Source organism: Artibeus jamaicensis, unplaced genomic scaffold, assembly GCF_021234435.1.
Source record: "Artibeus jamaicensis isolate MK-2021 breed Jamaican fruit bat unplaced genomic scaffold, CSHL_Jam_final scaffold_3307, whole genome shotgun sequence".
Classification (NCBI taxonomy): Eukaryota; Metazoa; Chordata; class Mammalia; order Chiroptera; family Phyllostomidae; genus Artibeus; species Artibeus jamaicensis.
In genome coordinates this window covers 9,010,281-9,034,694 of record NW_026522040.1, presented here as the reverse complement: position 1 = coordinate 9,034,694, position 24,414 = coordinate 9,010,281, and the positions used below count along the sequence as shown (strand labels likewise).

The window sequence follows — 24,414 nt, the reverse complement described above, 5'->3', positions numbered from 1 at the left end:
TAAAACCTCTCAACAAAGGGGGAGTAAAGGGAGCATATGTCAATATAATAAAGACCACACATGAGAAACCTACAGCCAACAGCATACTCAATGGCAAAAACTTAGAGCTTTCCCACTAAGATCAGGAACAAAACAAAGATGTCCACTTTCACCACTTTTATTCAAATAGTATTGGAGTTTTAGCCACAGTGATCATACAAGTAAAAGAAATAAGAAGCATCCAAATAGAAAAGAAGGAAAACTGTCATTATTTTCAGATAACATGATAGTGTCAGGGGTGTTCAACCCTCTGCCCGCAGGCCGCATGCAGTTCAGGATGTCTATGAACATGGCCCAACACAAAGTCATGGATTTACTTAAAATCTTTTTATTTTGCTCATCAGCTTTCATTAGTGTTTGTGTATTTAATGTGTGGCCCAAGACATTAGAAGAACTCTTCTTTTTCCAATGTGGCCCAGATATGACAAAGGTTGGACATCCCTGGTATACACAGAAAATTCTATAAGCTCCACCAAAAAAACTACTCAACTTAACCCAATACATTAATTTGGCAAAATAGCAGGTTACAAAATCAATATCTAAAAATTGAAGGTATTTTTTATACCAACAATGAAATACCAGAAACAGAAATTAGGAAAAAAATCCCATGTGTTTCCAAGAAAAATAAAGCAACAAGAAAAATAAAGTACCTAGGAATAAATTTAACCAAGGAGGTAAAAGACCTGTACTAAGAAAACTACAGAATACTGAAGAAAGAAATTAAGGAACATACAAATAAATGGAAGCATATACCATGTTCACAGATTGAAGGAATTAACATCATTAAAATGTCCATACTACCCAAAGAAATCTATAGATTTAACATAATCCTTATTAAAATACCAATGATATATTTCACAGATTTAAAACAAATATTTCAAAAATTTATAAGGAACCAAAAAAAGACTCAAAATGGCCTCAGAATTCTTGAGAAATAAGAACAAAGTAGGAGGGATCACAATACCTGATATCAAAATATATTACAAGACCACTGTAATCAAAACAGTCTGGTACTGATATGACATAAATAAAGCAACAAACAACAAATGTTGGAGAGGTTGTGGGGAAAAAGGGGCTCCTAGTTCACTAATGGTGGGATTGCAGACTGGTACAACCACTATGGAAAACAGTATGGAATTCTGTCAGAAAACTAAAAATGAATATGCCTTTCAACCTAGCAATTCCACTGCTAGAATTATATCCTAAGAACCCTGAAATAGCAGTCCAAAAGAACCTATGCACCCCAATGTTCATAGCAGCACAATTTACAATAGCCAAGAGTTGGAAGCAACCTAGGTGCCCATCAGTAAATGAATGAATCAAAAAATTATGGTACATATACACAATGGAATCTATACAACAGAAAGAAAGAAGGAGCTACTACTCTTTGCAACAGCATGGATAGAACTGGAAAGCATTACTGAGTTGAGTGAAATAAGCCAGGCATTGAAAGACAAATACCATATAATCTCGCTTTTAACAGGAAGCTAAACAACAAAACAAACAAACAAGCATAATATAACCAAAGACAATGAAATAGAGAACAGGCTGACAGGGACCAGAGGGGAGAGGGGAGGGAATTTCTGGGGAAAAGGGGAAGGATTCACAGGAACAAGTATAAAGGACACATGGACAAAAACTAAAGGGGGTGGAAATGGGGAGCACTGTGAGGGATGGGCTGGGATGGGAGTAAAAGACAGAAAATTGTACTTGAACAATAATTAAATTAAAAAAATTTAAAAATGTTTAAAAACACTCTGGTACTGATGTAAGAACAAATACATAGATTAATGGAACAGAATAGAGAGTCCATAAATAAACCCAAGTCTCTATGGTCAATTAATATTTGACAAAGGGGGCAAGAGCGTAAAATTGAGTTAAAATAGCCTCTTCAGTGGTGTTGGTAGACCTAGACAGCTACATGCAAAAAAATGAAGCCAGACAATTTATACCACATACCAGAATAAACTCAAGGTGGATAAAAGACTCAAATATAAGCCATGACACCATAAGAATCCCAGAGGAAGACATAGGCAGTAAAATTACAGATGTCACACACATCAATATTTTTTCTGATATATCTTCTAGGGCAAGGGAAGTAAAAGAAAGAATAAACAAATGGGACTACATCAAACTACAAAGCTTCTGCATAGCTAAAGAAAACATCATCAAAACGAAAAGGTTACCAATGGTATGGGAAAACATATTTTTCCAATGATACCTCAGAAAGGGTTTGATTTCTAAAATATATAAAGAACTTGTACCGGGAAGACAAACAATCCAATTAAAAAATAAGCAAAGAACCTCAACAGACATTTCTCCAAGGAGGACATATGGATGGCTCATATGACACAGGAAAGGATGCTCAACATCACTATTCATCAGAGAGATGCAAATTATAACAACAATGAGATACTACCTCATATCAGTCAGAATAGCCATTACTAACAAATCAATAAAAAATAAATGTTGGAGAGGATGTGGAGAAAAGGAATGCTATTGCACTGTTGGTAGGAATGCAGACTGGTGCAGCCGCTGTGGAAAACATTATGGAATTTTTTCAAAAAACTAAATATGGAACTGCTTTTTTTACCCAGCAATTCCACTGCTGGGGTTATACCCTAAGAATACTGAAACATCAATTCAAAAGAAGATATGCACCACAATGTTCATAGGAGCATAGTTTATAACAGCCAAAGTGCCCAATAATAAATGAGTGGATCAAAAAACTGGTACATTTACACAATAGAATATTACACAGCAGAAAAAAAAAAAGAAGGAACTCCTACCTTTCGCAACAGTATACATGGAACTGGAGAGTATTATGTTAAGTGAAATAAGCCAGGTGGCTAAAGACAAATACCACATGACCTCACCTATAAGAGGAACCTAATGAACAAAAAAACAAATGAGCAAAAATAGAACCAGAGGCATGGAAACAAGCAACAAACTGACAGTGACCAGAGGAAAAGGGGGAGAAGAAGGAGGGAAAGAAAGCAAAAGGTCTAGTCAAGGAACCGGTGTAAATGACCCATGGACATGGACAACAGTGTGGGGGTTGCCTGTGAAAGCAAGGGTGGATGGGGCAATGGGGAACGACAGGGGGGAAATCTGGATAACTGTAAATAAGATGCACTATTAATCATATAAGAAAGATTTTTGATTTTTTTTAACACCAGTGAGGTTTACCTGCACCATCACCTTAGTATAGATGAATGACTGAGGCCATAAACATATTAAACTATCTTTTAAATCTAAAAAGAAAGTACCATTTTTAATTTTAACAGTGATGTAACTTCTTTCTGTTTTCCACAGTGGCTTCACCAGTCCGCATTCCCACCAATAGTGCACTAATGTTCCCTTTTCTCCACGTCCTCATCAGCACCTGTTTGTTGATTTATTGGTGATAGCTATTCTGACCCATGGGACATGATAATTCATTGTGGTTTTCATTTGCATTTCTCTGATGATTGGTGGCACGGAGCATCTTTTCATATATCTATTGGCCATTTGGCCATGGAGAAGTGCCTATTCAGGTCCTATGCCAATTTTTAATTAGATTATTTTTTAGTGTTAAGTTTTATAAATTTTTAAAAATTTAATCTTTATTGTACGCTTTTTCCATTACCATTTAGTCCCTTATTCCCCTCTCCCCACAGCAATCACTGCACTGTTGTCCATGTCCATGAGTCCTTTTCCTTTTTGCTCAATCCCTCCACCACCTACCTCCCCCACTTAGATGAGCTTTGTAAGTTCTTTATGAATTTTGGATATTAACCCTTCATCAGATGTATCATCTAATATGTTCTCCCATTCTATGGGTTGTCATTCTATTTTGTTGATGGTTTCCTTTGCTGTGCAAAAATGTTTATTATGATGTAGTCCCTTTTGTTTATTTTTTCTTTCATTTCTCTCACCTGAGGAGATATTTCAGAAAAAAAATATTGCTATGAGCAATGTCCACGATTTTACTGCCTATGATTTCTTCTGAGTTTTTATGGTTTCATATATAACATTTCCACTTTGAATTTATTCTTGTGTGTGGTGTAAGAAGGTGGTCTAGTTTCATTTTTCTACATATATCTGTACATTTTCTCGACACCATTTATTGAATAAACCATCTTTATCTCATTGTATGTGCTTGCTTCTTCTGTCAAATAATAATTGACTATGAAGGCATGGGTTTATTTCTGGGCTCTCTATTCTGTTCCCTTGATCTATGTGTCTGCTTTTATGCCAGTACCACGTTGTTTTGATTACTATGATCTTAAAGTACAGTTTGATATCAGATAGTGTGACTCCCCCTAATTTGTTCTTCTTTCCCAAGATTTGTGAGACTATTAGGGTTCTTTTATGTTTTCATAGACATTTTTGAAATATTTGTTCTAGTTCTATGAAATATGTCATTGGTGTCTTGATAGGATGTGCACTGAATCTCTGGACTGCCTTATGACCCAGTGATTCTGCTTCTGGGAATTTATCTGACAAAACCCAAAACACTAATTTGAAAGAATATAAGCACCCCTATATTCGTTGCAGCATTATTTACAATCACCAAAATTTGTAAGCAGCCAAAGTTTCCATTGGTAGAGGAGTGGATAAAACAACCATAGTACATTTACACAGCAAATACATATGACTTCACTCATGTGTGGAATCTAATGAACAAACCGAAGTAATAAGCACAATAGAGACAGACTGACAGTTAAAAAGCAGGCTGACAGCTCTGGGCTGGGCTCAAGGGGTAGAGGGATCAAGAAAAGAATAAAAAGGACTCATTGACACAGACAAAGTATGGTGATTGTGGGGTTGAGGGGGTTGGTGGAGGTGGAAGAAGGTATAAGGGGAATAGTGGTAATGGAAAAATATAATAAATATATACATAAAGACAAAAATAAAATAAAAAACAATAAATAAACAAACAAATGTGAAAACACATTTTAATATAACTTTTACTATCTGAAGTATCCAGTTAGACAATAACAGATTTGGAAGAAATTCTAGTGACTATGTTAAATTCCCAGTTTTGTAAATATGGAAATTGAAGCCACAAATATTAAGTAATAAAACACAAATCTGAAGATTAGTGAGAGCTCAGGCTAAAAATCAGGCTAAATCCTAACTTGTTATTATACTTTTAAATCATCACACAATTTCCTAAGGTCTGTCCTTCAAGTTGTTTTGTTCCTTAAAATGAAATCGCACCCTATCAGACATTCTAAGGAAACTATTTTTTTTAAATCATTTGACTCTTTGACAAACTAAATTCAAGGATAGAATTACTAGTTGCCCAAGTTTAAGTGAATTAATTCATATTGCCAAGCTTAAGGTATGTTCTTACTAAGAGATGTAGAAAGCATATGCCAACCTCAGTGTCCCTTGCTATTTCCTATAGAAAACATTTTACAAAAGTTAGATCATTCGTCTAAAAAGGTATCTAGTGGCTTCATCTAGAAGTCATATATAAATTCTGGAATCTAAAGAAATGGCCTGAATGCAAATGAATGAATGAATGAATGAATGAATGAATGAATGCACCAACAGAACTGACAGCTACAATACTAAGTCAAATGGGAACCAGTTACAGAAAGCCCAGCAGAGTGTTTGAACAACTTAATTACAGATCAGGGACAACATTTAGGAAGTCTCAGAAACACAGTGAGAGTTTGGTTTTAGTGCCACAGATAGCAATTTTAGTGTAATATTGGTGGAAAAGATAGAAAGGTGAAGCACAAAAGGAGAGAACATAGGTCTATTTTCATGGTACAACATTAGAAGGACCTAGACCCAGGAGGTATTACTTTTAAATGAAAATTTTTTCACTTGGGTACCTTTGCTACAACTATATTAAGTGTACCACAGCCAAGGGGTTTCTATGTGAGGTTATGAGCGATCAAGATATATACTATAGCAATCAAGTTTCCCTTTCTTATTTTTGACAATATTCTATATTAGAAGGTTAAATATAACTTTTAAAACTGTTACATAAAGGTGATTTGTGAGGCAAGACAATACTCTTCCCTGTTTTTTCTTGCTACCTATATGTACTCAACAAATATATGTACTCATAGCAGTTTCCTTCATAATTATTTAGCAGGTGTCTTTCAGAAAGTGAATGATTATACCATAGAATACTTGGCGATTAAAAGGAAGACAACTTTGATAAATTTTGAGGAAATTGTGCTAATGAAAAAAGGCAAACCCCAAGGTTTACATATAGTATGATTATATTTACATAACATTCTTGCAATGACAAATGTATTGAAACAGAGAACATAGCTTTTGCCAAACACCGAGTGGGGCGGATAAGGAAGGGAAGTGAGTGTGGCTTATGTAAGGGCAACAAGAGGGGTCCTTGTGGTGATGGGGGTGTTCCACTTGGTTATACTGGAAGATACACATGTAACCAAATTGCGTAGAACTAAATATACAAAAACACACACAGAAATGAATTAAAGTAAAACTGGGGAGATTTGAATAACATTGGTGGAATGTATAAATGTCAATTTCCTGGCTGTGATAGTGCAATACACCATAGATTTTTTCCCTGCCTATTTTATTTTTTATATTTAAAAAAATTAAACTTATTGAGGTAACATTATTTTTAAACATTTTATCAATTTCAGGTGCACAAATTTATAACACAGCATCCGCACACTCTATTATGTATACACCACCCCAGACAAGGAATTCCATCAGACAAGGAATGAGACTAGTCTCTGTTTGACCCCTGTATTCTCTTCCTCCTCCCCCCACCACGCCTTCCCCTCTGGTGACCATCATTCTGTTGTCTATATCCATGAGTTTGTTTTTGTTTGCTTGTTTCATTTGTTCATTTATTGTTTTATGTTTTATATCTCACACATGTGTGAAAGCATATGGTCTTGTCCTTTTCCATTTGATTTATTTCGCTTAGCATAATACTTTTCAGGTGGATCCATATTGTCACAAAGTAGCAATATTTCATCTTTTTGGTGGCTGGCAAATATTCCATTGTGTATATGTACTTCTTTATCCAATCTGTCCAAGGACACTTGGTTCTGGTGAATAATGCTGCAATGAACATAGGGCTATGTATATCTTTATGAATAAATGTTTTCAAAATTTTTGGATAAATTCCCAGAAGAGGAATTGCTGGGTCATATGGTAACTCTATTCTTAATTTTTTGAGCAACCTCCATACTGTTTTTCATAGTGACTGCACCAACTTCCATGTCTCTCTGGCGTTTGTTATTTTTTTGTCTCATTGATAATAGCCATTCCAACAGATGTGACGCAGGACCTCATTGTGATTTTGGTTTGCATTTCCCTTATACCTAGTGATGTTAAACATCTTTTTCCACATGTGTTAGCCATCTATATGTCCTCCTTGGAAAAGTATCTATTTAGTTTTTAAAGTTGTTATCAGGGGGAAACTGAGTAAAGGGAACATGGGTTCTTTATTATTTCTTATAACTGCATGTGAGTCTATAATTATCTCAAAATAGTACGTTTAATTTAAAATGATTTTACAACAAATAAAACCAATAAAATACCAGTAAAATTTTGTACTTTTCTATGTCCTTGTAGTGTCATTGTGACCTTGTTATCCCTCTGTCATTTATTTATGAGTTTAAGGAAAGAACATTATTTTATGTCTCAGCTGCTGACTTTACACACAATTATCTATTTCTGCAACTTCACTTGAAGATAAAGATATATAACCTCAGTAAAATGTATAAGGACATGGAAAAAATTCCTGCTTCTGGCTCTAGTCTTTTTTCTTCAATAGTGGAAGCTTTGAGGAAAGATGGCATGTTAAACTTCTGATTCAGTCAAAGACATATTAACTTTATTTTAGTTTCAGGCTGTTATCAGGTACTGACCTGTATTTATAACAGGGGGCTACATATTATGTTTGCATATAATACTTTTTCATCTCATTCATTCTCTTGTCCATTGTAGATTTTAGAGCATGCTGATGTGTCCATTGAGCTTTTTAAAATATATTTTAAAGAATTTTATTTATTTATTTTTAGAAAGAGGGGAAAGGAGGGAGATAGAGAGGGATCAAACTGGCAACCTTTTGGTTTGCAGGCCGGCGCTCAAGTCACTTAGCCACACCAGCCAGGGCCCCACTGAGCTTTTTAAAAGTACCGTAGGATACAGGGTTCACATATATGTTAGTATACCTACCATATGGAAGTCACTTTTTACCAGCTATGGTATTCTTCTATATTATAATCTTATATTTATAACTTTACTTTAAGCTTACTTATTCTGCTCATCATGTTAAAATTGCATGTACTTAACTCATCCTGAGGTTAAAATAAGACTTAATATATCATTTATTATAATTTTTATGACTTTATTATCCCTACAAAAGTCTAGAGTCTCCATCTTCCTTTGCCACTCTTTGGTGTTTGTATAAAGAGGCATTTTCTACTTTATGTTATGTTCTTCCTTAAGTTATATCATATTCTTTGATTTGCCTTTTCTAATTTGACCTTTATTATTTTTAGCTTTCTTTTCCTTTTCTGTTTTTTTCATTATTTTTATTAACAAAACTAATTAAGTATTTGTGAATTTCCTTATTTTTAATGCCCTACTTATATTTTCTCTGATGCTAATGCTTTACTGGATTCTCTGGATGCTATTAAATTACCCCAAGAGTCTATGCTGGAATAGACCCAGATGACTAAATCTGCTTCTCAGTTCCTAATCAGATTAAATAATATTTTATATAACATAATTGAGTATGTTCTTAAAATAGGACTGTGGTTATTTCTTACTCTACTGAACAGTCTAGAGGAATCTATTGGCTATAATTACTGATTTTAAAATAACACTTGAATGCTGACTAAATATATTAATTATATTATATTATATTATATTATATTATATTATGTTATGTTATGTTACATTATATTATGTTACATTATATTATATTATGTTACATTATAATATATTATATTACATTATATTATTATGATTCTATTCCTTCTTCTTAATTACCTCAATTGTTTGGTCGGTTATCTTACTATGATGAATGTATCTTAGTAAGTCCTTTTAAATATCTTACAAAAAATAAGGCACGAACCAAGTAGATGAATAGATCAGGCAGAGAGAATGTGTCAGACAATTAGATAACATAGGAAATAAATTTATTTTTAATTACAGCCTCTACTAAGTGAAGGAACAACTTCTTCTCCAACCAGTCTACATTTAGCTGTACATATCTCTACTGGAAAGCTCACTGTAGCCTAAAGAGTACCAACATCTAATCTTTTAGTATTTGAGACCCTATAAAATTTAGCTTCAAGCCATTTTTCTTCATGCCCCATGATGTGCTCTGCTCAGATCGTCCTCTGTTCTGGCTACGCAGCATCATGCTCATCCCACAAATCAACTGCCCTTTTCTCTCTGTATATGAAAATATAGGTAACAGTCCTTGTCTTTATCAATGCTCTTCCAATTGGCATTATGAAGTCCATGTGTAAGCAGGGTTGGCCAACCCACCGAATGGATATTGCTTCTCAAAGGTAGGCATCAGAAGACACTCAGCACTTATAAAGCCCTACAGAGGGTAGGAAGCCCTGCAAATGTCATGGGCAAGAATATGAATGGTACAGGACTTCTGAATGTCAGACCTCTCCTATAAGACATCCAAATATTAGGGTCTCCTCAACCTACATTCTTGGGGATAAAAAACCGATTGAAATAGTTCCCTAATTCTCTGGCTTCCAGACCAAGATAGAATATGCTTCCTTGGAGACACTGATTCTACTTTGCTAACAAGAATGTGTGTCTAAGATTAAGACATAGCCAGATGAATTAAGGGTTCATAAAAGAAATATGGGATTCTGCTCCTGTCAGGAGTGACACTAGGGACAAAATCTGAAATTCATCTTAACCGTTCCAGCACCTATCACAGCAAAGGCCCATCAGAAGCACTTTATTCTGGAATAAATGGATAGATATATGTTGGAATGGATGTTTTTTCATGGGCTATATACCCTTTCAACCATTTCTGGCCACCAAAGTAATTCAAAATCTAGTTTGAATTTCACATATCAAGAAACTTTTTCCAGTCTCCCAAGTGGGAGGTAACCATTACATTTTCTAAATTTATAGTTTATTCTTTAGTCTGTACTTGTCTGATTATGCTTTTTTATTGCAGTTAAAGTCAAGTATAGCATTGCCTTTAATAGAATGTAAATCCTTTGATATCTGGAAGTTTATTTTATTGAACCTTGTACTCCTCAAAGGTTTAGTATTCCACCTGGCACTGAGAAGTCACTGAATAAATAATCTGCATACAAACAGTTCACCTTCTAATCAATAATCTTGGATCATTGCTCCACATTCAGTCAGCATTCAGAAACTAGAATAATATTAATCACATACTCAACAGATACTTATTGAACACCTACTTTTGGCTTGGCAAGAACATAGTTAAAAGTTAATCACTTTGACATTTGCTCATTATGTCTAAAACATGAATTTACCAAATGCTTGTTTTCTCATAAGCATTGATAAGAGTACCCAAACTAACATTTTTGAAAAAAATGAACTTCTATCTAATAAACAAATATATAGTTTTGACAATGAATCATCTTGTAACAAGGAAAGGAAATAGAACAAATTATTTTCAGAATAAAGGCATTTATAGTGACATTTCAAGTTCTATTGGAATGTAGCAAAAGGTTTCAGGGAATTGACTTTATGTTTTGTAGGGAAGGGAGCCCTATACATAATGCTTGTCTCAGAGGGTTGACTGTCTTATAGGCACTGATGTAAATATGAAACAACATTTTCAAATGCAGCCACCTTTGCAAATGGAGACACAGAGCAAAGGAAAAAATGCACAATACCTAAGAGTCAAAGCAAATAAAAGGTCAAGCCACCCCTCAGGCATGGTTTTGACTCCTTTCAATTCATTCCTACTTCAAGACTATTTCTCTATTCTTCACTTTCTCTATAGGAAAACTGTTCCTCTATGAAATTAATGAACCTAATTATTTTATTTAAGAACTTTTGATGTTTATCCAAAATAGCAAACACATAAGTCAAATGAGAATACTCAGAAATTCTCCCTTTAGGAGAACATATATATAGGTAAACAAATATATTCAACTAAAACATCATGTTATAAATACTATACTACAGGCACATAGGAAAGACAGATTTGATGGGGCTGAATTCCACCAAAAATTTGCTTATTGTTTCCAAAGAACTGAAATCATGAAGTTCATTTTCTTTTCATACCAAAATAAACATTTTGAGCTTATTGTATACGCACAATTTGTCACAGTACTTGCATGTAGGTTTACCTTTTTATACTCAGATTGTCAAGATGAGTGTAGAAAAGATTTCATATACATGGTATTTCAGACCAAAATACCCATTTTATTTTATTTTATTTACTGGGGTGATACTGGTTAATGAAATTACATAGGTTTTTGGTATACAATTCTACAACACATCATCAGTATATTGTATTGTGTGCTCACCACCCCAAGTCAAGTCTCCTTCCCTCACCATTTATTGCCCTTTACCCTCTTCTACTTCCCACTACCCACTTCCTTCTTGCAATCACCATAGGTTGTCAGTGTCCATGGGTCTTTCTTTCTTTCTCTTTTTCTTCCTTCCTTCCTTCCTTCCTTCCTTCCTTCCTTCCTTCCTTCCTTCCTTCCTTCCTTCCTTCCTTCCTTCCTTCCTTCCTTCCTTCCTTCCTTCTCTTTCCTTCTTTCTTATCCATTCATGCTTCTCACCTAGTCTCCAACTCCCACCCCCTTAACAGCTGTCAATTGGTTCTCTGCATCCATGAGTCCATTTCAAAAGAAACAGCCATTATAGATCTTTTGCAGTAACCTGGTTATACTGGCAAAACAAAACAAAACTATTATTACCATATGCATTTAGCACTGAACACATGTTATTGAGTGCTCTAGGATATTTATACACACAATTTTCTTTAATTTCCCCCAAAACTCTATGAAGTAGTTATGACTGTTTCCATGTAGATGAAGAACCTGAGACCAAGAGAGGTAAAAATAATGTGTCTAAGGCTGTGGGAAGTTGGTATTCAAACATCATCTTTCTGACTTTGAGGTCTTATTCTTGACAAGTATATTACAATGCATTTAGTCTTCAAAGTAAGTCCATTCATTTCCCCCATTTAACAGATGAGAAAACTGAGCCCAGAATTTAGTACCTTATCAAGAGTTACACTAGTCTATGGAACGGGCCACTGATAAGTTAAATCAGAGACATTGAAGCCTTTCTTCTTCAAACCAACCTTTGCAATTGACACAGTGCCAGTCCTAATTATGGTTGAGGCACTCATGAAGTCACTGTTATTTAATATTTTTATGTATCTACAAATCATTTACTTGAATAAAAAGATAAGAAAACAAAACATATGTCTCATTCCTACAGTAATGCAAAAAAAACGTGGCTCTGGTTGGAAGAATAAAAATGTGAGCCCTGAGTTATTTAAGGCCCATCCAGTAACCTCGTCCACCCTCTCCCTGTGGACTCAAAGCAGCATATGGCTGTTCTGTCTCAGATGGGGCTTTGATGTTTATTCTGAACCTCTAGATTACAATATGTCTTGTAATCACTAATAAGGACCACCTGTCTCTTGAGAAAATCAGCCTAATAAAATGGAGAGACCTAATTGTTCAAATTCACTCTCGAGTAGACGATATGCCTTTCACACATGGACTGAGATTACTGAATAAAAACCCAAAATTGATATAAACAATTTATATTAATGGATGGTAATTGTTCAATGGAGAACATGTGTTAGTTCCATAAAAAAGAAAAAGAAACAATAATATTTGAGATAATAAAGACAATGCTTTTGAGAAACTAAAACACCTCATAACAGAAAAGACTACACCTGGCTGTGTCGCTCAGTAGATTGAGTGCCAGCCTGCAAAGCAAAGGGTCACTGGTTCGATTCCCAGCCAGGGCACATGCCTGGGTTGCAGGTCAGGTCCAAGGTAGGTGGCACACAAAAGGCAACCACACATTGATGTTTCTCTCTTTCTCCCTTCTTTCCCCTCTCTCTAAAAATAAATAAATATAAATCTTTAGAACGAAATAACCTATTTGTATTGAAAATTCCTTCATCCCACTGAGATATATTCAGGAAAAATTTGTTACACTTATATATGATTAATTATACACCGTGTACAAAATTATCCTATGGTTGAATTCAGCCAGAAAAACTGGCTCTTTGAAAATAAGCAGAATTTAGTCAAATAACTGGCTGATAAATGTCTACCATTGAGAGTGTGAGATCTGTTGCCAATCTGGTTTAATAGAATAAGGAGATATGGAGTATATGGGGAGAAGTACCCTTCTCTGACCCTCAACAACTCCCACCAGCGGCCTGGCCAGATTAGCAACCTCTCTCTATGCTGTCCTTGAAAATCCAAGCATGCTCCTTCATCAGTGCAACTGCCTCATTGTGCTAGAATTATTGTCTGGGCTCCCTGAGAGCAGGGACCACATACGGACTCTGGTCTCAGACTTAGCAGAGAATACGTACGTGCACAGAAGGACTTTATCAAATCCACTCAAAATTCACCACAGAGGCGACATTGAGTAGCCATGTGCTACCATAAAAAGCTATATATTTATCTTATGTAAAGTTTACTTTTTAAATGAAGGTAGATTTTCTCAAGCATCAAGGGCAACATTAAAGACTGGCAGAAACAATGAGCTGTGGGGACAAACAGCATTTGAAGTGTGGAGATCCAATCAGAACTTTCTAATAACAAACTTTCTAAAAGCAGAAGCCTCTTCTAACAAAGACTGTCATTCTGCCCTCTCCTCACACATTAGCAGACCTCCCACTGCCCACACAGAATCATGAAATACTGAATTCATAACAGGTCATATTTATGGGTTTCATGTGTGCTAGGCACTGGATGAAGTGCTAAATATTATTTTGTTTAATTCTTATTACCACCAAGCAGAGTAGGTGCTACTAATGTTTCCATTTTACATATGATGAAATGGAAGCAAAGAATTTGTTTGGTGCCTTGCCCATGTTGTAAGCAGAATTTTAATAAACTGGTCATTTTTCAAGCACCTCCTACTCCACCTTCAAGCAGATGACTGATCCAACACCCAAGAAAAATCAGTCATTTATCTTGAGATTCCAGAATGTAAGGGAACTGACATAAGTTCTTCCCACGGTCTAATTCACTCTTTCCTTTTCAGACATCCCCTCTTCCTGTTTCACTGCTATCCAGTCATGAATGAGCATAATCATGCTCAAGAAACAATTCTCATGAACAGTTTGATGTATTTGATGAACAATAACACAATAATAAACATAAACCTTTCAGGCATCATTAAATGTACATAAGAGATCAGCTTGTGATTCAATATAAAGTTTTATAATAAATATGTCATGCACATATGGAGAGATGTGTGTGTGTACTTGAGTGTATAATTATTTTAAGTATCATGGTATTGTATTAGTACACATATTTTCCAACCATTTGATTTTGTTATGCAAATCCCTAATCATAAGACTATAGGAAGCAGGCTGGCATTAATAAAAGTCGGGTAAAAAGTAGCTTTTGATCTGAGTCCTTACCAAATTTTCTTTGTCATGTTTAGTCTATTTCACATAGTTCCACTTTCAAAAGTGCTTTTGCGAAGAAGTTATTGGTTTTCAGATTAATATCAAGAACCTGAATAGTTAATAAAGCTTTGTGTGGATAACTGTCAGTATGAGTTGCAGAACAACAGTAAGATTTCATGAGGCTGCTACATGTAATAAACTGTAGATATATGGTCATACATCATACAACATAGTCAAAATAGAAGTTACCTTTTTCCATTATTCAATGCAGAACTGTGCTAATTCTCAGGGAGTCATTTTGGAGACAACAAATCATAAATACCCAGTTTTGTTATTATTGTCTGCTTTTCTTCCGAGAACTCTGGAGCTGTGTACATATGCCACTGCAGAGGATGTACTGCGGCATATGGAAATGAAAATGTATTAAAATGCTAAATTTATGTCTTTTGAGTGAGTTCGAACACATGAAAGCACATGTGTGCATGTCACACATAGAGACAAGGTCGATTCCTCTCCTGCCCTCATGTATATCATCAGCTTTTACCTTTCAGCTAGGATAAGCCATAGCTAGGAAATGAACTTCATCATTTATTTAGGCAATGAACTAAAGCTCTCACGGTGTTATGGTAGCTTTGAGAATCAAGAAGAGGAGATACTTTCATTGAAGAAGAGAGTGGAATACAAATTAAAACAATAGAACAGTAAAAGAATATGTTTCTAGTTCATTTGAAGCATTTTAAAAGCATCCTGTTGCCTAGAGAGGAAACACTACTGTTGTAGCAATTCCTCAGCCACTCAGTTTCTGAAAATAGTCCTACATTATAGATATAGAAGAGATACTGAATGAAGAATGCCCATCCTTAGCTGAAACTACAGGGCAGCTCCCTTACTTTATACCCGAAGAAGCCAGTAAGCAATGGTATGGTGCCAAGGACTGTTCAAATGTGAAACAATTCCTTGTTCAGTGCTAAACAGATACGACCCCTACCACCTCTGCACCCTCTCCATGACGCCCACCAGTCCTGTGCCCTGTGACTTCCTGGGCTTCCCTTACCCATCGAGTTCAGGATGGCTTTCTGCTCCAGAGCCCCTTATGACTGGTGTGTGCAGCCAGAAGCAGCTCTCCCCAGAGGCTCCAAAGACTTCTTCCCTAGGACAGCCCCTCAGAGGGCTGCCCACCAACCAGGCACATATGAAGGGGTTCCTCTGCCCTCCACCATCTCTCATGCCACCCCCACCTGGTGCCCACTAGACTCCAGTAGGAGAAGACAGATTCCCAGGGCAGCATGGCACCCAGCCAGGCAAACACCCAGCTGTGTTTGACACCAACCCCAGGACATAGGACCCTGCTTCAGACTGGTCTATACACACATGTAGACTCTGTGACCCATTCCCCAACACCCGCACACACACACACACACACAGAGCATATAAAGACTTGAACAGCCTTGGCTGGCGTAGCTCAGTGGATTGAGCGCAGGCCTGTGAACCAGAGTATCGTGGTTCGATTCCCAGTCAGGGCACATGCCTGGGTTGCAGGCCAGTTCCCAGCAGGAGATGCATGAGAGGCAACCATACATTGATATTTCTCTCCCACTCTTTCTCCTTCCCTTCCCCTCTCTCGAAAAATAAAATAAAGAAAAATAAAAATAAAAAAAAAAGACTTGAACAAGCCAGTCTTCCAGAGCAGGGCAAAATTTCCCAAAGAGTGTGGATAGTCCATTAAAAGAAAAAAATCCTCCATTAGATCCCTATGAATATCAGTTTTCTGTACAGATATTTAGGACTTTAAAGTTGAAGGCTGAAGGTAGGATCAAATCACACATTTTTTAAAAACTTATTTATAAGGAAGTGTACTCTAACAAAAGTTATATGCTTAAAAATAAAGTATTCCCTTTTATTTTATCCCCTCTTTAACAGAAGAGTATCTGTTAGTGCACATTTATATCGATACTTGCTTTGAGATGGAGCTGGTTGGTCCAGTGCCCAATCACTTTGTATTCTGTACTTCTGTTGGTTATTTGATACTGGAAGATATCATAGCGTCCAGGGGCATCTCCATTTTCATTGAAAGTGACGGGTGTTCCAGCACTACCTATAAATGTTTAGAAAACAATGTCAGTAAAGTCTTAGTAAGATAGCCCATTGGGCTCATTTTTCTCTAAGAAAGAACTGTAGACAAAAATATATTGTGCATGGTAAAAGATATGAAGACTGTAATCCATACGAGGTCATTCTTGAGAGCCTATCTTTTACATGAAAAGAGACCAGACATATGTACAAGAGGAAGACATGCTTTATTGTACTCATTATAAAGTAAATGATGAGTATCCATGTTAGGCATAACAGTTAAATAAATAAAAGTTGGTGGGCTGAATATTCAATACTGGTTACAGAGAATGACAGTTAATAGAAAAGAGTGTAAATGTCTTGAAGCATAACAGCTACTGTATAATAATGAACCACAAACAGCAACTCAAACGTGGCAAGAGAACGACCCAGCCAGATTCCCTGGAGTTTTACTGTATTCTGATTCGAGCTGGGTTCTGAGGCAGTTGCCCTATTCAATTTCTCTTCTAAGCATCTGCCTCTGCTACCTTTGCCCAAGGGTATATCAGCTCGGGCTGCTGTTGGGAACCTCTCAGTGAACGAGGTAGGGATTGTTGGGAAGTCTCAACTCCAGTCAGATGACAAAAGTCCCCCTAGTTCACTGTGACAAGGGTAATAGCGACTGGGCAGCAGGATGCAAGGAATGCAGCCTTCAATAAACTCCCATTTCTCTCAAAAGCTTTCATCTTTTCTCTTAATAGCTTCTGCTCATTTTTACCTGCCCTCTCATTAACTTTTATATAATCACAGGTTTTGAGAGTAGAAAGGGATCACTATCCCCAATGCTTTCATGTTCCATGGACTCTCGCTGTCTACATAAACCTCTTCTTTAACAGCCTTGAGAGACCCTCCCCCACCGTGTCCTCTCGGATTACTCTTCGCTATCTGGACAAACTCACCGAACACTATTCCCTTTTCTTTGCGTCCGTCTTCTCTCTGCAAGCCCTATTCCCTGAATTTCTTCTCACAGAACATTGAATTTAAGTTCTGTACTGCACAAGAAAGTGTCTTTTTCTTGCTATCTCTTTTCCATATTGGTTTCTCCAAAAATGGATACTACTAATTGTTGTGTATGTCAACTGTATATATTTCCATCTTAGAATGAGTTCCTTGTTCTACCCGCTTTTTCTTATTCTGGAGCTTTTAACTAAAACCAAAAATCACAAAATTCTACATTTAACTTGTCAAACAAAATGGATGACATAGACAGACTTTCAAATAAATACAATCAGAGTCACACACCAGCGTTTAGGGTACTTTCCTGGTGTTTAATGATGAGATGGCTCATATCCTCTGTTCCCTGGAATCTTCCTAAAATTTAAACAGTGTGAAGTGTCTGATGAGACCCTGGGTACTGGTACGAGCAAACTGTCATGGAGCACAGTATACAGCACAGCACAGAAGACAGAGCACTGGTCTGAGAGTCAAGAGCAGCAGATCTGCGCACATTTATTTTCATAACTTGTGTATATCTGTGTGTTTTTCACTTGTCACGCAGGGACTTAAAAATGAATATGAACACATTTTCAAGTCCTAAAGGAGCTGTATGCATTTAAATTATTCTTATTAATAGTTCATAAGGGAAATTACTTTATATATAAATCAAGAGAGAAATGAGGAACTGGGGAGTACAATAGGAGCCCCCCAAGCAATCGGCACTATCTCAGCTACTCCTGAGATACTCAAGTGGAAATCCGTTTGCCTGTACCTGACCAAAACCTTTTTAACTCATGGTCACCTCAAGCACCTTTATCCTTTAAGTCCTCAATTTCCCTATCTGTAAAATTGGGGTGATAAAGACATTTTAGACCCTTTTCTCCAGGTTTAGTATGAGAATTAAATGAACAAGTGCTTATCAAGCACATTGAGCAATACATGGTGTATTTAGATGTGATCAACATTCATCCCCCATGTATTTTCAGTTCACACCAACCAGAGTAATAGACAAGATGTTGAAAGTTCTTAAAGTGTTATCTAGACAAAAGATTATGAAAATTCAAATGGGAAAGGTATTCCTGAAAGGAAAAATACCTATCAGTTATGAAATTTGCATTAACATCATCAATTCCTGGCATTTATATGTTATTTCAAAAAGCCCTGCTGTCATATTCTCTGTCAATGAAGGGACATTTTATTTTCTCTACCTGAAGTCTCCAATATTGTCACATTTTTCACTGAATGACCATCTTCTCCAACAGCCATCCCAAACTTTTTCACCCTAATGGTGCCCAAGATTGAAGAATGCTACTGTGTAACACATTCTCATAAATGTTCCCTGAATGATATGGAATTCCCAGGGTACCCCCTGTCTCTATACCTCTTTTCTTGAACTTGAGAAAGTACATTGGAAAGCAAGTGAATGACAGCTATGTTGTCACAGAAATAATAATTGTTCAACTTGGATCAGGGGTCTCCAACTTCTCCCCTCCTGGTCCATGGACACTACTCCCATTGCCTCCTGAGCTCTGCCTCCTGTCTGCCCCCAACCCTGCCCCCCCCCATCCATGGAAAAATTGTCTTCCATGAAACCAGCCCTGGTGCCAAAAGGGTTGGGGACTGCTGACTTAGACCCTTCAAATATCATCATTAACAGCAAGTTACATGAAATTTGACACTGTATTAAGAGGCACTATAGTAATAGTAAAGTGGCAAGAGAGTAGGCTTTCCTTTGGAGCCAGATCGTTGGGTTGACATCCAGCTCTGTCATAGAGGTATGATTTCAGGTAAGTTACTCAATTTCACTGTATTTCACCTGCCTCATTCTTAAAATGGGCCAATAGTAGCTACCATCTCAAAGGAATATATGAAGATTAAAAGAATGAATATGTGCAAACTATGTAGTGTATAGTAAGCATTTAATAAGTATTAACTATTATTTTCTTTGCTGTCTTATGACAATGCTGTGTTTGAGATCCAGTGTCTATATAAGAACACGAGAATTTCTCACTGAGAATATATGGCTTTCCTGAAGTTATACTTATGTATCTGTTTTTCCCTTTCAACACAATGTCATGCATACTGCAAATCCAGTTCTCTAAATTCACCATGCTCTTCTTCACCATCCTGTCTCTGCACATGTTATATTCTGTAAGTTCCCTTCTTCCTACCTCCTAACCTTTCTTCTCTATGTAGTTCCTTTAAAATGCAGCTCAAATGTCACACTTACAGAAACCTTGAACAGGAGGCCAAGTGACACTTCATGTCCTATCCTGCTCTATCATAGTACTTGCTACACTCTGCACACTTTTACTACCCATCCCCATACCTAATCAACACATTTATTCAACAGTTACTTATTGAGAACCTATTATATGTTTAACACTGGGTGGGCCTCTGGCAACTCTCACAAAACTATGACCTCCTTAATAAAGGCAGAGTGTATCTCTTCTTTGTGGGCACTGCACCAAAGACTGCTTCTTACTGAGCAGCAATTAATTGTTGTAAAGGATGAAAAACACACACACACTATTGATCTAAAGAAAAACTATACATACCATCTTCAAAACAGTATAAACTTCATTTATATTACCTCTCACCTTTTATGTTCACTAATGAAGGAGCCAAATGACTGTGAACAGCCTTTCACACTGTTATCAGTGTGATGTCAGCAACCACTCTTATAACTTGTTTTACTAATCTAATTTCAAATCCTGAGCTAGGCTTGCAGTTGAATTGTTATTAACTTATTATTAATTTATTTTATCCACACCTGAGGACTTTTTAAAATTCCTTTTAGAGAGAGAGGGAGGAAGAGAGGAAGGAAGAGAGAAAAACCATCAATGGGAACGAGAAGCATTGATTGGTTGCCTCTCTCTACTCTACCCGGACCAGGAATCAAACCTGCAACCAGCTATGTGCCCTGACAGGGAATCAAACCTGCAACCTTTGGGCTACTGGTTGATGCTTCAACCAACTAAGCCACATTGACCAAGGCAGTAGTTGACTTATTTTAAATCTTTCACATAAAAAAATGACTCCAAAGGTATATTGGCTTTTCTTGAAGGATTGCCTTGTGGTTCTGTGGTCTGTGTAACAAAGAACACTTTTGAATAGTCATGAGGGGTCAGGCTTTTTTACCTACTTCTACAAATAGAAATTTGAAAGATCATCCTTTTATTGAACCTGGCCACCCTAGAAAACAGAATTAAATGGCATTTTGTACAGAAAAAAGTAATTCCAAATGACAAATGTCTCAATATATCTATCACTTCATTATGGTTTAGTAACAACACAGATAAAATATAAAACAAATATATTTGGTTGAGTTAATATATGTGTGTGTATATACATATATGCGCTAATAATTTTGTCATATATAATTAGCTAACAATTTTATATTATATATAAAATAATATCTATTATTATATATAATTTTTTCTCCAGAATTCTTTTAATTGTTATATATGTAGTGAGACTATATTGTCAGGTGCATATATTTTTTATCCCTATACCTTCTTTTTTAAATTTATTTTTTTTACTTAAATTACTTTATTGTTGTCCACTTACAGTTGTCCATATTTTCTCCCCACCCCTCCTGCTTCTCTCCTCCAAACCCACCTCCCTCCCATGCTTCCACCTTCCCCCTTGGTATTGTCCATGTGTCCTTTATAGTAGTTCTGGAAACCCCTCTTCCCACTGTCCCCTCCCCACTCCCCTTGGCTACTGTTAGATTGTTCTTAATTTCAATGACTCTGGTTATATTTTGTTTTCTTTTTTTATTTTAATTGTTGTTCAAGTACAGTTTTCTGTCTTTTACTCCCATCCCAGCCCACCCCCCAGCCCTCCCCACCTCCCTCCCATTTCCAACCCCCCACTAGTTTTTTTGTCCATGTGTCCTTTATATTTGTTCCTGTAAACCCTTCTTCTTTTCCCCAGATATTCCCTTCCCTCTCCCCTCTGGTCCCTGTCAGCTTGTTCTCTATTTCATTGTCTTTGGTTATATTTTGCTTGTTTGTTTGTTTTGTTGATTAGGCTTCTGTTAAAGGTGAGATCACACAGTATCAGAGAGATGCAAATTGAAACCACAATGAGATACCACTTCACACCGGTCAGAATGGCCATCATAAGCAAAACAACAAACAAGTGTTGGAGAGGTTGTGGAGAAAAGGGAACCCTAGTGCAGTGTTGGTGAGATTGTAGACTGGTGCAGCCACTGTGGAAAACAGTATGGAATTTTCTCAGGAAACTAAAAATGGGTCTGTTTTTCTCTTTTGTTGATTATGTTCCACTTAAAGGTGAGATCACATGGTATTTGTTTTTCACTACCTGGCTTATTTCACTTAGCATAATGCTCCCCAGTTCCATCTATGCTGTCACAAAGGGTATAAGCTCCTTCTTTCTTTCTGCTGCCTAGAGTTCCATTGTGTAAATGTACCATAGTTTTTTGATCCACTCATTTGCTGATGGGCACTTAGGCTGCTTCCAGCACTTGGCTATTGTAAATTGTGCTGCTTTGAACACTAGGATGCATATAATTCTTATTATATAATTCTTATTTTTATTCAATCCTGATGTTTAGAGAGAACATTCTCATTTTTTCTTTCCATCCTAGAGTTTAGTTATTTCAGGATCTTTGAAGTCAGTTAATTTTTAAATACTACTTTTAGTCAATGTGCACTAGAGGAGAAATGGAAATAAGGACATGAGCTGGGAGGCAGCTTTTACTAGTCCGGTTTTGCTCTCAGAGTCTATACATCTTTTTGAATAATATTTGTTCAATAAGAAATGTGTGGAAACTATATTTTTATTACTGGGCACATCAAGCACTTCAATGTGCTTTTGTAGGAAAAATGGTACCTTTAATGAAGATTTTATGTGACAACGCTGGCTCTGTTTGACAGTGTTCTGGGGGACAGTAAGTATGGCCTTGGAATTCAGGGACTGGAGTTTGATTTCTGGCTCCACCAATTACCTGTGTGATCGGGCAAGTCACCCTCACTAAACCTGTTTACCACACTATCAGGGGAGCACAATAACCCCAACATCCTGGGGCTGTTACAGGTGAGGACCTAGTGGGTGACCTGCACACGAGAGCTGTGCAGTAAAGGGAAACTATCATCATTGTTACCTGTTCCTTTGCCTACACACATCTCCCCTGATCTACATTGTATTGTATTCACAAAACAAAAACCAAGGGGAGAATAATTCACCCACCTTTTTGTGCAAATATTATAAATATATTTATAAGCATAAATCACTCAGTATTGTCATGTTTATTACTTACCTTCCTCCCTCTTGCTATAAAACATTATCTATTTTCCTTCTTATAACTGTGTACACTATTGGGTAAGCAGGAAAAAAAATAACAAAGCTAAAAATGAAACCAGTTAATTTAGCAATTTTTACTGCCCTCAAAAGAAAAATGAATGTATGAGATTCAAGTCATTGACCAAAATGCCATAGGAAATAGGAGTTTTCAACAGAACCTCAATTATTCATGTTCTCCATCTTCTTATCCAGTTTCTTTTAGCAAGTATTCATTACAATCAACAAACAGAACTCTATATGAGTTACAATCATATTATAGTGTAATTATTTAGAAATCAGTCAAATTATTCTTATATATCATTTACTTAGCCTTCGTTCATTGAAGACTTGAGCACTTGACACACCGTATTCATCTCTATCCTCATTTCTGTTATCACTTCCAGAGGCCTCATCATCCACCTGGGTGACACAGCATCCTGACCTCTGCGTTAGCTGACTACCTCACTTCCAGTGATCATTCCTTTCATGCATCTCACCACCCACCATTATGATCACCCTCTAAAAATTGTCCTGCTCAGGAACTACATCACCTCTGTGGATACCAACTTCCACCCCAAATCCCACAATGATTCCATAAACCCCTACACGTACTGATTAATTATCACTCAGTTTGTCATTAGACTTCACCCCCATGTAGCTTCTCTTCCCTCCTATTCTTATGTAGGTTCTATGATCTTCCATGCAAATACCCTCTTTTCTCTTGTATGTCTCCCTCTGTCCAGTTTTACTGCCAAATCACAATCATGATTAAACATATTCTTTGCCCACATTCCAGTACCTCAATATTGTTTGAGAAAGCCATAGAACTATATTGTGTGGCAAGGCCAGCATGAGACTTAGGCACATCAGGTGCCTCAGGCAATTCTAAGAGAGAGCGCCTCCCTAAATTTTGCCATTTTGTGCCATGCTTGCTTCATTTACTCTGACCCTGCCGTCTGGTCTTACTTTAAATTCATGACTTCAGATTTCATATGTTTAGTCAACATTGCTCCTCAATTCTACTACACTTCCCCCCTTTGGAATAACTGACTGTTTCATGATTCTCATCCAGCATCTTCATTCACCCATCATTTCCGTTTGTCTCACATTTTTTCATTGAAAAAAAAGCAACTAAGACAAAAACTCCCTCATCATGCAAAACGTAATCTACCTGCATCTACATTGCCATGTTATCTCTTCCTCCTGTGGACACGCATCTGCGATCCAGGCAGAGGCACCCTCCTCCTCCAGTGCTAAGACCCCATTAACTCCCACTTTCCACACCCTTTCAGTTCCACAGTTAACTTCAGTTTTACATCAGGAAACCTTGACTAACTGCAGTACTCTCTTCAGTTTACAAATGAGTTCTAGTAGCTCTCATCTTTAAAAAATCTAGCCAATAAATCCTTTACTACAAAGGATTACTAACCACA

At 36.7% G+C, this 24,414-nt stretch overlaps 1 protein-coding gene across 6 annotated transcripts in view; it reads right to left on the bottom strand.

The window, feature by feature from the left end:
- Positions 1–24,414, bottom strand: part of GRM8 (glutamate metabotropic receptor 8) — an 826,045-nt gene that overhangs the window by 154,006 nt on the left and 647,625 nt on the right. For all 6 annotated transcript variants that reach the window (XM_053657130.1, XM_053657129.1, XM_053657131.1 and 3 more), the window contains one exon: positions 16,585–16,721. In XM_053657130.1, the coding sequence (XP_053513105.1) occupies positions 16,585–16,721 (137 nt within the window). The remainder of the gene's footprint in view (positions 1–16,584; positions 16,722–24,414) is intronic.